Source organism: Hippocampus guttulatus, chromosome 12, assembly GCF_054856545.1.
Source record: "Hippocampus guttulatus isolate MCC_2025c chromosome 12, RoL_Hgut_1.0, whole genome shotgun sequence".
NCBI lineage: Eukaryota > Metazoa > Chordata > Actinopteri > Syngnathiformes > Syngnathidae > Hippocampus > Hippocampus guttulatus.
In genome coordinates, this window is record NC_141272.1 from 11859685 (window position 1) to 11875497 (window position 15813).

General features: G+C 41.1%; 1 protein-coding gene across 1 annotated transcript; it reads left to right on the top strand.

Moving 5' to 3' along the window:
• Positions 1–13146: 13146 nt before the first annotated feature.
• Positions 13147–15684, top strand: LOC147197429 (uncharacterized). Its single transcript, XM_086125768.1, has 4 exons — positions 13147–13699; positions 13784–13892; positions 14949–15023; positions 15116–15684. Exons 1-4 carry the CDS (start codon positions 13621–13623, stop codon positions 15180–15182), a joined length of 330 nt encoding a protein of 109 aa, XP_085981894.1. The 5' UTR covers positions 13147–13620; the 3' UTR covers positions 15183–15684.
• The last annotated feature ends 129 nt before the right edge of the window (positions 15685–15813 follow it).

Consider the following 15813-nt stretch of genomic DNA (forward strand, 5'->3'; position numbering starts at 1 on the left):
CAGGAAAACTCAGCTTCTGGTTAGCAGATGTTGTCGATATTCCTATTCGCCTTCAGTGTTTAGTTTTTTCCCCCAATCGCTATTGATTCTCTATTTGATATAGCTGCTTGTGTCCTCCCTGATCATAAGGTGTCGTTACAGAGAACATGCAAACTCCATCCAGGAGGGCCTGAGCTGAGATTTAAACCCGACCATGCTTACAACTCAAGCCACCCAGCTGCCCTGCATTTCTATCCCTCTCCTCTTCTATCCCATAACATGCAGCAGCGCATTGGGACTGTGGTGTACAAAGTAGTCAGACCTCACATTCATACTTAATGTTAAGCACAGTACTTGAGTCTCTTATTTGGCCACTGGCAGAAGTCCCCAAAGAGCACACTCTTACGACTTAATACCCTCGCTGAACGCCTGGTGGCCACAGCAGAGTCAATGTCCGTGATACAAGGCGCCAACGGATCTGCCCCTCTCATAAAAAAATGAATAGTCCTTGCCTTGTGGGCTGTAATACGCCCAAGTCCTTGCCTTGTGGGCTGTAATACGCCCCCCCCCCCCACACACACACAATTAGCTGACTGTCTAGTCTCACATTGAAGTGAAGCATCACCCTTAAGGACCATACGTTTTGTATACCATTGAAGATCGTAACCATAAAAAGTAAACATCTAGTTGAAACGCTCAGTCAATCTGTTAGTTTACACTACAAAAGCAATAAATGACAGAGCCACTTTAAATCACGGCATACAATATGGCTGGATATGATGTATGTTTTTTGGTGTTTGCTTCCAACCGCAAAAGCGTTATAATGATGGCAAGGAGGAGAAATATAATGAGGACCTTGAACTTGAAAATACACATGGAAGGGGAAGCAGCGCCGGCTGGCCCTTGAGGCAGTAGAGGCAGGTACTAGGGGGGCGCTTCAGTATAATCATGTTAAAACTAGTGATTACTTTTCACTCCTAAAATGGAAACGCTAACAGATTCTAATCCAAAGTAATGGCCGATTCATATTGTCAAAAAAAAAATGCGAACAATTGGCCTCAAACAATATGCTATGCTAATCTGTAAATAACCCTGAATCATAGTAACATTAAAAATGATAACTAAATCATCATTGAGGGTGTGTTCCATCTAAAATTTCACAGAGGGTTCCACAATGGGAAGGCTCGGCTTAGTGGGGAAGACAATGTTCTGGTTGCTAAGTACAGCCGAAAAACAGAAAGTACCCAGCAAAGTCATCTGTGCTTCACTTTGGCAAATCATTTTTGATTACCATATTTGACATCACCGGAGGCTTGTACCCCTGCCATTCTTTTGCAAATTAGCAAGTCAGTATCCTTCAATACTCCTCCGGTTTTGACCGCTTGAAACACAAAAAGACAAAAGAAATGCATATTCTGGACAGAGAAAACAAATTATTACTGTAGTCATAGTTTTGTCACACTGCCTTATTTGCAAAATTGCTGTATGAGAATTACCAGACGACTGGTCGCTATGGTCACCTCCGACTTGGAGCATGACAAGTTGAGTTCCCACGCCAAAAACCTTGACCTGTACAGTCCTAACTACACGAACTGATAAAGCCTGCTTGGATGAGAGAAGACACGTCTTTCTAAGACAACCAGTACAGTCCGTTTGTGCTTGAGTCAGCCCTCTTAGAATCATATTGCTTAACCTGTCATTCATCTGCCTCCCCTCCCTTCTGATGCAATGGACTATTCCATTTGCTTACTCCGCATGTACAGACTGGATTGAGAAAGAGGGTAGCAAAAGAAACGCGGTTCTGAGGAAAATTAAGCGCAGTGTCTGCAGTGGAGCGGAGAAGAGGATAATGCAAGACGAAAACAAATCAATACCACTTTTTTTTCCGGACCAAATACAAATACTGGTACTTTGTAATTTCGTCCATCTGCATGTTCTTTCATTTCAGTTATAATTTTTCCAGACGATAATTTGCAGACACGTGGCTCCATACGCCTGATATTGTTTCCACCTGGAAAGTACAGTATATGCTTCATGGTATCTGTGTGTAGTATCGGGACAATTTTATGAGTATCGAGTACCGGTGTCTCTACTGATGCCAATATCGATACTGGTGCTTGTCCGAGCTAGTTGGGCAACATATTAGATGAGTGGTTAGCACGACTTGGGGTTGGAATCTGGGCTCTGGCCTTCCCGTGTGGAGTTTGGGGGAATGGATGGGACCATTTGGTGCCTCTCTGTTCATACAACTCAGTACAATATGACTCAACAAAACATCTTCAAAATTAATACAAGAGGAATAATGGAATGTACACCGCGAAGCAAGCTCCCGGCTTCCAAAAATGTTGCCTGTAGGCCTACTGTTCAGATTGGACCTCAACAGTGTCAAAGCACTAATGCACTGTATAGCAAATCCCATTACTGCAGCTTTACAACATAAAGTTTAGCAGAAGGTTGGCATGATGCGCCCTAATTTATGCAGCATCGTATTTCTTGTCTGTACTCTGCCTCAATTACGGAAACACGAGCAGGGGTTCTGTCTAACCAAATAAACAAATACACAATCGATAGCCACTGGCTCTGAGCGGCCACTTCACAAACCATTTTTTTTCCTTCCCACCCGTCCCCCCGGTCCATATACTGTAGCTGCATGGGTTTTTCCCGGCAAGTCTGCCATTGTGCCTCTCAGCGCAGCTCTTATTGACATGTGCTGCTATTTTTAATCACAGCTGTCAGCGGGGTAAGTGTTTCAAAACGTGTAGAAAAATGCTGCTTTCTTTCTGGACGGAAAGACTGAGATCATTGGGCAGAGCACAATGCCTTCCAAGCAGTCGCTGGTCATTTCCATACGGTGGCTTCTCCATCTTTGCCATCTTTGTTTTTAATCGTATTGAGCTATAAACCATTTCCTCCAGCTTGTCACTAAGTCTCCTCCGCGAGGCCCTGCTAACTAACCGCTTACTGCACTCCCCCCCCCCCTCACCCCCAAGAAATACACCCAACAAGTTAGTTCCAGTGAAATACTGTATGACTCTTTCTCCATAGCAATGGAGTAAATTTCATATCAGCAAGCATCTGCAAAAAATGACTTGAATGAGTGTCATAAACTCTCACTTTTTCCATCGTCTGATTTGATTTGTATGCAGCAGCGCAGTGGTTGAGTGGTTCATTTGTCTATGCCGCAATTATGAGTTTCTGGGTTTGAATCCTGTGTGGAGTTGCGTACTCCGGTTTCCTGCCATATTCCAAAAACATGCACTTTAAGTTCATTGAAGACTGTATGAATGTGAGTGGTCCTTCCTTTCTCCGTACTTTGGCCTTTCCGTTACGTTGGTGGAAGTTAATCTTGGTCTCATCTGTCCATAAAACTTTGTTCCAAAGCTTTGTGGCTCATCTCTGTGCTTCTCTGCAAAATCCAATCTGGTCCACAACACACTAGCTCATCTGTGAGGCAGGGTAGAGGTACTGTCATGGCCTTGTGGGTTGAATGGCTGCTTCTCGAATGGGATCAGTAGTCTTTATTGACCATGGAACTCAGGATAGTCGCAGTAGAATGAATTCTGTGACGTCTGCAAAACCATTTTAATGTCTGTTCTAATATTTTTTGCGTGGAAAGTGTAACGTGGGTGGCTTCAGACAAGAGAAGGCTTCTAATTTGGACAGTCAAGCACAAAATTTTGCGTCAATGTACCTAAAATTGTGTTCTGTTGCTCTAAACCAGTGATTCCCAATCAGTGTGCCGGGGGCACATTGGCGGGCCATGAAATCAGTTAAGTTGTGCCGCGAGAAATTATCAAATTTTACTTAGTTGATCAGAAAATTATTGATTTATAACATGGAATACATTTTTGGTCATCTGTCCATGCCAGCAACTTACAGTGACCGTCAGAAGAAATAAGACAACAGAAAGTATCGAATTGAAATGCATATCCACATTCTGTGACATTTTTGTTTGGGCGTGTGCCATGAGATTTTTCCAACTTAAAATACAGTATGTGCCTTGGCTCAAGAAAGATTTGGAATCACTAATGTAAATGCACACAATCAGTGATTTCTTTTGCATGCACACACGCACATGCGCTAACAAACACACTTTGAATGTGAATGTGAATGTGCACACAAACCATTTGCACAAAAATCATCTTCTTCCCTTGCTGCCTTAACTGAACTGATCAATTCAAGCAGACGCCTTTTGTACGCGCAGTGATAACATGCTGACTAGAGTACTGCGCTGTAATAAACATGTGCCTCCATTAATCCGGCACAAAGGTTTCTTGTTGTGCTTTAATAATTCATCCTTACGGGCTCCATTCGGCTCGCGCCATGATGAATGGCTGCGTTCATTTTTATCTGTCAGACTTTGATGCGCAGGCCACCCTCGCAGTCAGTGTCACGCTTCTCATGTTTGCATTAATTATGAATCAAAGAAAGCCCTGTTGGGGCTCAAATATTGTTAACGGACCGAGCCAAGGTCCCTGAGTTTTGCTTCGAGACACAAATCATCGATGCGGCATCGCCGCCCAGCAGGGTGCCTTTGGCACGGTCCATCCAATCAACCCCGCCCCCCTGCCCCCCTGAAAAGAAAAAACCCCACTATTCTTAAAAAAAATATACAGTACGTACAGACAGTCACAACTCCTAATTAACCAGCTGTTTTTCACTGATGAGTATTGTTATAGTGTCTGCCTACATGTGCTGCATCACTGTTTGTGTTCGAATATCCAATGCCTAAAGGTTTATGTCACCAATCGGTTTGTCCATGAATGCCGTTTGTCATTATGCTATCGGATAACTTGCAAGGAGCTGCTGTTGGCCACAACTCACGCAATCAGACTTCAGAAACAGACATTTTGTACATAATCAATGAAGCAACACATGTAGACAGACAACGTGAGAATACTCAATGGCATACATTCTTTATCCTCTGCAAAACAATTACCACAATCACTATTGTCAATCACTATTGTCTGCTTGACTGACTGAAACTGTTGCCTGAAGAAAGATGATTTGAGAGCTTGAAGTGGTTTGAGCTCTGAGGTTGGTTACGGTCCACAGTAAACTCATAAGTCAAGGTCCAACTCTATTTGGATAGAAACTTCAGCTTTGATTCAAACCCAAAATCCTGATTTTGTGTTCGTAATGACAGTTTCAAATGACTTTCAAATTGAATATATCCAGTATATGAAATATGTACTCACCTCACCTTATTCACTTCACCCAAGCGACAGAAACCCAGGGGCACACGGTAATTGTACTTTGTCACCGTGGGAGACCAGTCTCTTCTTGCGAATACTAAATGCAACTGGCTTTGTGGGAGAATTTTCTTCTTTTTGATTTTACTGAGCAGCCAAGGCCGAGACAGTTAGTCCGCTTTCCTACGTCGCAAGTTCTTTCCTTGACGAGGGCTCTGGGGTGCCTGTGTGTGGGTGTCATCGGCTATCTGTGTATTCCCATTGGCTTGAACACTTAATAGAAAGCAGGGCCTGCAGTGAGTCGTCCATTGTGCGAACGCAGAAAAGTCCCACACCGCAGCTATTTCACACCCACGTAGGGGCCTACTTCCTCTCGTCTTATCGCCCCGGTTCGCCTTTGAGGTCTTTAAACTGGATGAGGCCGCACCAAGTGTGCGTGCTTCCTTGAATGTAAAGAGACGCTATACTTACTGTTTATTTGGGCCAGTTTGTAAAGTATCAGTATCCTGTTTTATGTGGTGCAATGGAGCCCAATGTGACAAATGGGAATGAGATGGGATGACATGGGACCAAGGTCACTAGATGGACCGCGTGAACTTGGATGTGGTTTCCCCTAATGTGTAGCTGTTGGCTTAACGGCTTTATTTGAGAAGAAAAACAGCTCTCTGAGGCCCAGGAAGAAAAAAAAATCTTAAAAGCGCGGGCGTCTCGAGGGAACGTCTCTGGGAAGCTTTGTGCTGAGCTTTGCGTTTTGACAGAGCGGGGAATAACCCTACAAGATCGCTCTTATGGCGTTCCCATACGGTGATACGTCCCCCGCCAACCGTCCCACTCATCCCCGCCCCGAACCCTCTCCCATTCTTTCAGACAGCATTGATGAGTAAGCGCACTAAGTGATGTGACTCAGCATCATTCATGATTGTCTATTTAAATCTGATTGTCCCGAAAGAACTCTTGGTGAGGGCAGGATACACTCAAATCATCTTTCTCCATTGAACTGAATGGGGGCAAGCTAATGACAATAATCCTGGTATGCCATGAAACACAGAGTGACATGACAAATGTGTCACCAATTGCTTTGAAAAAATTGGAGCGGTGTTAACAGAATGCATAATACTCAAGTGTGATGTTAATTTGGCAAAATGTCTTTCTGATTTCTAAAAATGTGTCATAATTAAACCTATGAACCATTAACCCTTCCGCGCACGCTGCAACCTGATCGCCTGATAAGCTGTCCATTGTCGTAATCACTGTCCCTGAAAGGGTTAAATCCCACTTGCAAATTGGTACCTTTTTTTAGACAGCATTTTATTGAACGTGATTACATCATGATAATCAGGGGGGAAAGGGACATGATAGTCATGAAAAATCATGCTTTTTTTTCAAATCTTTGAATTAAAATGATGCAAAATTGCTTAAATTTACCTTTTTTTTTTTAACAGAATAGATGACCAGCGTTACTCAACGGTGAGCTGAAGAAGCCCTGCTCAAGTGCTATTCAGTTATGTTTTACTTTCTAAGTTACATGAAATCTTTATCAACTGTTTGTTCTGAAACATTTGTTTAGGTATAATTTAACTTTTAAGTAAAGACCATTTTGATTTAAGCTCCCATACATATACATGTATTTACATATACTGTATATGTACATACAGTATATATAAGCCTGATAACAATCCAGGGGGCCTCGAGGACTGGAGTTGGTGACCCCCGTTGTATAGTGTGTAAACCATAAGTGTGCCTAATTTAGTGTCCAATGATTTCGATTAACTGCTGGCCTTGCTGCTATGATTTATACACCGTTTTTAATAAACACACTGCAGTGATCCCTCGCTATTCCACAGTTCGTTTATCACGGCTTCAGTGAATCGCGGATTTTTTTCAAACATATTCATAAATAAATAAATAAAAATTATTATTTTTTTCATTACATGTAGTACAGTACTGTATATGTTGCTCTATGTGACTCGTAGTTTTGCTGACTTTCGCAGCTTCTCGCGGACCGTTTGTGGACTTTTAAAAAAAAAGAAAAAATTATATGTTTACTGTATTTGGTTATTCATAAACTAACCTAACTTATACATGTTTAAATCTATTAGTATACAGCATTAAGTCATGTTAATTACTTCAAAATTTACTTCTACATGCATGTATACCATTAATTAAATTTGACCTTATAAATTTTATGTGCATGTACCTACAGTATATGGAGGGGGGTGGGGGTCGCTACTTGCGGATTTTCATTTATCACGGGTGGTTTTGGTCCCCATTAACTGCGACAAACGAGGGATTACTGTACCTGTATAGTATATTTGTCTCTTGAAACAACCACCATTGTGGATGTATCATGCATTCATGGTGGCTTTGAACTATTACATACAACTGCGATAGCTTTTCCAACCCTTTCCTCAAAAAGGCCCTTTACCAAACCACAAAGAACCCCCTACCCCCTCCACACACACACACACACTCGCCCCCACGTTTATAAGACAACCTGTCCACCACCAACCAGCTGGAAATGACTCAGTTCCTGAATAACGGACACAGCAGACAGACACCTGGAGGCTATATATAGGGTAAACTTTCCCTATGACCACATACTTTCAGACTGGAGGCGAAGGGCAGGGGATTTTTGATCTCCTCACCCCCGTCCCTGCTGCTGCTGCGCAGCTGTGTTGAGTCACTAATGTGGAGGGAGGGGTGGGGGAGTGAGGTTCTGAGTTTAGGCTAGGTGACTGTAATTCAGAGACCCCCACCCCCCCAACCCTTCTCCAAGGGCTTTGGAGCCCAGTGAGGCAGCAAAGAGGGAATGATAAAGAGAGGTCATGATGCGGAACGTAACGTGAAGAGCTCCTTTGCAGTTAAATGAAGCAATAGGATGGATATGGGGAGATATCATAGTGTGTGCTGTTGTGGAGCTATAGTTCACAACCTAGCAATTCACCGGTGGCCTCGGTCCCTTGCAAAATGTATTAACACCACAAAGAGACATTTTGAATTAACGTTTTAAAATTCCTCTTGTACAAGTTTAAAATGAAGCTGAAGTGAAAGCTGCAGGCTGAAATTAACGGATGTTTGCACACACCCCAAACCCTCTTTCACAGGAAATCATTGAAATAATCAAACTCTGATAATATGCTCTGCGCACATTTAACGTCTTAAGACAACAAAGAATTTACAATTGAGGGGTGCCCATCTTCAGTGTGCAGTGTGTAAAGTGAACAAACGAGTGGATTATGCCGCTAAAGTCATTTTTCAGAAACGCAATATTAATCAGAAGGCAATGTTTACACCAGTGTGGCCGTATAGAACGTATTACTGTATTGTCAATAAAGGCTTTGATGTTTAATTCTGTCTCCACAAATGCAATATGAATCAGAATGCCGTGTTTTAGATTAGTAGGGCTGCAGAGAGCATGTTATGGTCAAGAATATTTTTGACTTGATTTCCACTTTAAAGAAGATGACGCTGCAGTAAAATGCATATGACAGTTATCAGTTCCTCACATCGTGTTTGCGTGGTTAGGAAAAATGTAAACGACAACGCCTTAACTCCTTCACTCCCAAAGACGTTTTTAAACGTCTTTTCAGACTTGGTCTAGAATTGGCTGATACTGAATGAGTTAATAGGTGTGGCTCTTTTGGGGTCTAAACAGCGCTTGTCCGCTTTTTCATTTGAGCTAATTCTCTTCCACTAGATGTCAAAAGATACAACTCACCAGGGTAACCACCTGTTTTTAATTCACAAAATATTAGCTTTGTTAGATTCATTCAATTAAACAGGAAGTAACTACCAATCACTTGTGCTTCGTGCAGCCACGTTGCATACAGTATATGTTTCCCTTTCAAATCTCTTTCACACACACACACACACACAAGGGCAGCAAAAGTCTTATGATAAACGTGAAGTATGTTTTCCTCCTGCTTGTAGACTAATTCTGTCTTGTTAGCCAATAGAAGCATAAAAACATAGTCCCCCCTCCACACACCAATTGCCCACTCTCATTGAAATGTTCATCACATTAGATGGAAGCTTGCACAATTTCATGAGATCCAATGCAAGTACTGCACCCCCCCACCCCCACCCCAACACGCCTATATAAAGGTTGTCAATGTGTATGGATCTGGTTGTAGTTTGTACTGGTGTATAGAGCCACACTGCATGACACTATTAGAACCGCTTGACAATAAAATACAGTGCAATTGTACACTACTGCTCAACAATACATGAGTATGCTACCTCTCTGATGGACTGAGGGTAGGATAAATATATATATTTGTTTTTCTTTTTCTTTCTTTCTGTTTTGTGGTGGCTCCGATTTGGAAAGTTCAAGCTACTGCCACACATTTACATAATACATTTGACAATTTTTAATCTTTTCAGGGGAAATAGAGTCACGTGTGACTGACTGAAGTGTAATAAATCAAAATGAATTATGAATGGGTATTTATAAATACTGTACAATAGGTGCAAAGCCGTATAGATATAAATGTGGGCTCAATATTTGGCAAGCATAGTTTTATGAATGAATACATTTAGCTGTTTGTTCATTATTAACCCTACTTTTTGATATACCAAAAAATGTTCATGTAGCATATTTATCAATACAAGAATTCGAAATTTATGCCCTCCTTGTGTCACTTATTTACACACAATTTAGAATCATGAATAAACCTCGCTCGTGCAAACATTTTGGAAATGCAAGGAATATTTAGTGTGAAATGCATTTTTTGGAGGAAGTTGGAGTACCTGGAAAACCTCACGGTGACCTGAATGTGCTCAGCCCTTCACGTGCCTCTTTCAATTAATTAATACATTACTTGTTAAACTGTCTCTTTGTATGATTTATTTTCCATAATACCCCCCAAAAATCTCCTCGTTTTAATTATTATTTTTTCAATTTAAAGAATATATTGCATTGATGTAAAATGGCCTCCTTTTTAATTCAGTGTAATTTATAAATATATATTTAAATGAAGTTACACTATTCAAATTTATTTGACTTAATAATGCATCGAGTGACAGGCTTCTGAGCTTTAGTGGGTATTATCTCTTGTCACTGAGTCTATTGGAGAGACGTCTCTTCCTCTTCCTTGTGCCTCTGGAGACGTTGACCTCCCCTCATAGTAGTGCACGGGTCGAAATAGAAGTCGAGAAAAAGGAGGGGGGGGGGGGTCAATGCATGTCACGTGATCATAGCGCTCCTGCATGTTAATTCTGCACTGAGCTTCTGCTAGCAACACATTTTGTGATCACTTTCTGCCAGCACACGACAAAGTAGATTTCGGTTAAAAAGTCGTTGTGCATTTTACTGCCTACAGTGACATCTGCTGGCGGTTTTCTAAATCACGGGCTGACGTGGGAACACGTTTTCCCGCTCAAAATGACCCAGTTTCACGCCGGAAGTCGTCCAACCAAGAGGAAAAAACCTCCACTCAGCCCTCACCCACCTGGAGACCGAGGACTCACACGTCAGAATGCTGTTCATTGACTTCAGCTCGGCATTGAACAACACCATCCCGCAGCAGCTCATCCACAAACCGAATCACCTGGGGCTCAACACCTCCGTGTGTAACTGGCTGCTGGACTTCCTGATGGAGAGACCACAGGCAGTTCGGGGAGACAGCAACACCTCCAGCACCATAATGATGAACACGGGCGCCCCCCAAGGATGCGTGCTGAGCCCCCTCCTCTTCACTCTGCCGACCCACGACTGCACTCTCTCATCCAGCTCCAACCTCTTCATGAAGTTTGCGCATGACACGACTGTGGTGGTTCTCATCAACAACGATAAGTCAATCTACAGGAGTGAGGTGAGCAGGCTGGCCTTATGGTGCAAAGACAATAATCTCCACCTGAATGTGGAGAAGACGAAGAAGATTGTTGTGGACTTCAGGAGAAGTCACACCCAGCATGCTCCGCTGACCATCGACGGTGCCGCAGTGGAGAGGGTGAGTTGCACCAAGTTCCTTGGTGTGCACATCTCTGAACTGTCCTGAAGCCATAATACCACATCACTGGCCAAAAAAGCCCACCAGCGCCTGTACTTCCTCCGCAAACTGAGGAGAGCAAGAACCCCGCCTCAGCATCTCCCATCCGAATATTGCACTTAAATAATGCACGACCTAACTTTAACCCACAATAATCACAAGTGCCCTTGGTTGTGCGGTGAATGCTGACTTGACTTGACTAATACACTAATAATAATATAAATACACAAGGGAATCAATTGTCTGCCGTATTACTAGGTACACTCGCACAATGTAATGCAAAGTTTGGATTGGCGTTAATTAAACCATAAATCAAAATGAATAGAATAACTTAAAATAAATCGGAAACATGCACTCATGTAAATTGAATTATTGTAAAACGATTCATTAACATGATCAGTGTCTTCATAACAGCTTTCCTACCTAAGAAAACAGCAAAGTATTTTGAGTGAATTTGTTGCTTCAGAAGCAAAACAATATGCCCAAAGGTGAATGCAAATGTGAATGATTGCTTCTCTGAATGGTCGACTGGTGACCAGTCCAGGATGGATCATTCCTCCACAGGAATGTGTGATCTCATCTTCACAATCTCATGACATCATATGCTGTCGTTGGATGGAAATTGTTACTAAGATAACATAACAAGGCATCATTGTTGTGGTTATAGTTTGCAAGGAAATTCCTAATTACTAAGAGCATTTTGTCACACTTTGGTCATGTTATTTGGTCAAAAGATTTGAAACTAGGGCTGCGCGATTATGGGGAAAAGAAATACAATTACTGTTCTGAAATCATGATTACTAAACATGATTGTTCATTGATTTAAAAACGTAAAATTTACTTAAAATCATGATTACTAAACATGATTGTTCATTGATTTAAAAACTTAAAATTTACCAAGACACAACTTGAAATAAGAGCAACCAGACAATAAATTAATAGCAAAGTAAAATGACGACACCATCAATAGTCATAATAATAATAATAATAGCACAGTTGAAAGAAAATAAAAATAAATACCTGCTTGTGCTGCAGTACTGTATACACATGGGAGCTTTAACACTAGCGATACTTCTCAGAGAAAGCATGTCTTGGATTTAAATATTCAATGTGTGTAATTCTTTTTGTTATGCTTCTAGTATGACAGTAATCTTCCTAGTGGGGTGTTAAGAAACAGCTTCAAGCATGCTCAGGGAAGGCAGAAGAACATTTGTCACATGCTTGCTGCACATTCAACTGGGTGTTGTAGGAGTGGGTGCTTTTACAATGCAGGAACTTGCAAACATACGCAGTGCCACAAGCCATAGCACTCTCTTTTTTTTTTTTTGGTTGATATGTTTTCATGATCGTGAGAAGCCCAAATTAAAAAAAGTTGATTCGATTTCTCGACAAATTGCGCAGCACTATTTGGAACTTCTCAGTGAGCTAGAGTGTAGTTTAACACCACTACAACCTCAATAATACACTTAAACTCTGTCAGTGTCAATCAAAAGTGAACCATGGTGAAAGCCATTGCCCATCAATACAGAAAACGTGGAACTTGTGGCCGACCTCCAAAAATTACCCCAACAGCACAGCGCCGACTCATCCAGGAGGTCACAAATAAACCCAGGACACATCTAAAGAGTGCCATTGACCAATACGAACATAGAGGCTCATCTCACTCATCCCCCAAAAACATCTGAATGATTTCCGAGACTTTTGGGAGAATATTTTATGGATTGACAAGACTGTTTGGAAGCTGTGTGCCTCATTTAAAGTTCAGTAAAAGAAAATGTGACCAACAGTCAAACCGTGGTGGTCTTGTGATGTCTGAACACCTTCAGGGCCTGGACGACTTGCAGTGATGGATGGAACCATGAATCCTGAAGGAGAATCTTCGGCCATCTGTTCGTGACCTCAAGCTGGAAGAAGAAAAATTTGGAGTGGCCACATCAAAGTTTGGACTTGAATCCGACTGAAATGCTTGAAAAGCCTACAGTCGAGAACTTTGGAGAACATTTGGTATGCAAAATATGGTCAGTTATGTCGCTGGTTTAGTTAACATTCAGCCTGAGTGGTAGCTTGTGATATTGACTGACAAGACTGACTACTGTAGATGGTTTGAGTTTGGGTCTATTTCATTGTTCATTTAGAACATTTGATCCGACAAGTTAAAGAATTTCCGTTGGGCGTTGTGTCAGTTTGCTCATCAACTTGATGAAGAAGCAAAGAATTGAGAAACAATGCTTCCGGCTGTGACTCTTAGTCATTTCCAGCAAACAATTGTGTCACAAATTCGGAGGAAGACAGCCTGAAAATGGAAAGTATACGGGAGGAATGACCAACGCACTTCTGCTATTTCTGCCTTAAATTTGAGCGACTGAGCTCAGTCACTTCATTCATTCCTCGAAGACTCAACAGAGACGAGCCAAAACATTTATTTGACATTTTTTTCATCCATCTTATCGATCGTCAAAATGATCAACACGCGAAGCCTGCAGAAGAGTTTGATGGTGATGGCTATGCTGGCGATCGTGGTCACGTGCGGAAAAGGAGGTGAGTTGTTGAAGATTTTGATTTGTTCTCCGTCCAAATCCTCAACGACAGCACTCAAAATCTTTGTTTTGGGTTGTGGTCCAGTGGGGAAGCCCACTGAATGCTGCACGAAGGTCAGCAGCAAGGAGATCACGGAAGAAGTGTTGGCATTCCGCGTGGAAGTAGCTCAACCGCCATGCCTGCCCGCCATCATGTGAGTAGAACAACACATTTGTAGAGCCACGCGTCCTGATATCATTTTCACAAGAGCGACTGTATTTGGCCCTTAAACTAGTCGATCCATTTTGCATATGGGCATCAGCAGAATGTTGGGATATCTATGAAGTGCAAACCAAACAGTGCCGATACAATCACTTTGTGTGACTCGCCTACAAGGTTTGGAGGTTAAAAAAAAAATAAGAGCAAATAAATCATGTTTTAAACCTGTGTTAAATTGGAGTGAAATAACGATGTACTTGCCAAAATAATCGCAAAACCAAATTGACCCATTTTAAAGTTTCAAACTGGAAAAAAAAAGGTTTAAAAATTGGCATGGCCTTTTCTATGTATTATATACATAACTTATATATGATTTATGTGTGTTAAATTGGGGGAGAATAGTCGCATAAACTCCCAAAATATTCAAACAAATAGACCTATTTTAAAGTTTAAAACAATAAAATACATCTTTAAAAATATTCCAAATCTGAATTTAATATGTTAGGATATTTAAGTAAAATGCATTTTTTGTTCAGTTATATATATATATATATATATATTGGAATATTTGGAATATATATATATGTACGGATGTATGCATGAATATCTTTTAAAATAATTGAACACATTGACCTGTTTTAAAATTTTTCACATGGAAAAATATGTATGGTTAAATGCTAAATTATGCAAAAATAATGAATATACTCCAAAGCAGATTATTTTGGAAATAGTTGTTCCAACCAAGCCCCCCCCCCCTCGATTTTCATAGCGAAAAATGAAGCGTGGCTGTTTCCTCTCCACTTTTCATTTTATGCATCAACCTATGCGAGTAAAAAGATTACAATGGCAAAATCAAACACGTTTCAGAAGCACTCGCAGTGTACTGTAAAAATTTGTGATTGTAGAAAACAATATTCACCCAAAAATATGAATCCATAAAAAAACTACTGGTAGTTCTAATTGACACTTGAGCATGGTACGGTTAAAGAAAAAAAAAAGCGCAAGGGCAAAAATGCACAATGCTAACAATGACAACTGTTGGTGCCCTCAGCTTCTACACCAAAGATGACTACTACTGCGCTCAAATTCGTGCTCCTTGGGTCATCGAGAAGACCGCCGCCATTAGGTGAGTTGCACCTTCATCGTTTTATCACCACCCTCACACCTTCCCCTCCACCGGTTGTCCTCATCTTCTTCTTTCTCATGTCCACCTCGCAGAAGGGCGGCCATTGCTCGAGCTCTGACCACAGGCTCGCCATCCTCGGCCTCCACTGAGACATCGTGATCAGGCTGCACTTCATCATCTGAGGAAGAGGAACTATGAAGCCTGATTAGTCTCTGAACATTATTTATTCGTTTTAATTTAATCCTGTAATTGTCATTATTTATTCGCAAAATGTTTCACCTGTAACTTATTTTTGTGTTAGAAAGCCTCCTGCTGTCTTTTGGGTCAAAATGACCCATCAGTGTCCTGATGCAGTCAGCATCGTTGTCAGGGTTCAAAGTTCAAGTAATGGCAAAGAACAACAGATTGAGCACCCGAAATGTCAAACTGACTTAACCATTTTTTTTTTTAACTTTAAAAAGTCAAATTGTCTTTGAGAAGATTATAATCTGATGAAAAACCATATCTCGGTTTTTGTAATTAAATCGAACAGGATTTTAGGATCAGGTTTCAGAACCAGTGATAAACGGAGCGTATTAAGCTAACTTAAACACAAAAGTTTGATAGTTCATGCATCTTATTCTAATATTTTATTTGTATTTATCACCATAGCAATATTGTGTGTGAACTTTATGTTTGCAAAAGATAATAAATATCTTTTCATGAATAACATTGTGTTTGCGTGTGTTACTCCTTCATTTTCCTGAAAAATTTCCACTAATTGCCCTGTAAATTGCACAACAGACTACAA

Excerpts from the sequence above, each read along its gene's own strand:
- LOC147197429 (XM_086125768.1), top strand. The coding sequence starts at position 13,621 with ATGATCAACACGCGAAGCCTGCAGAAGAGTTTGATGGTGATGGCTATG. Across the intron at positions 13,893-14,948 it reads CCATGCCTGCCCGCCATCAT|CTTCTACACCAAAGATGACT; the intron begins GTGAGTAGAACA and ends TGGTGCCCTCAG. Across the intron at positions 15,024-15,115 it reads GAGAAGACCGCCGCCATTAG|AAGGGCGGCCATTGCTCGAG; the intron begins GTGAGTTGCACC and ends TCCACCTCGCAG.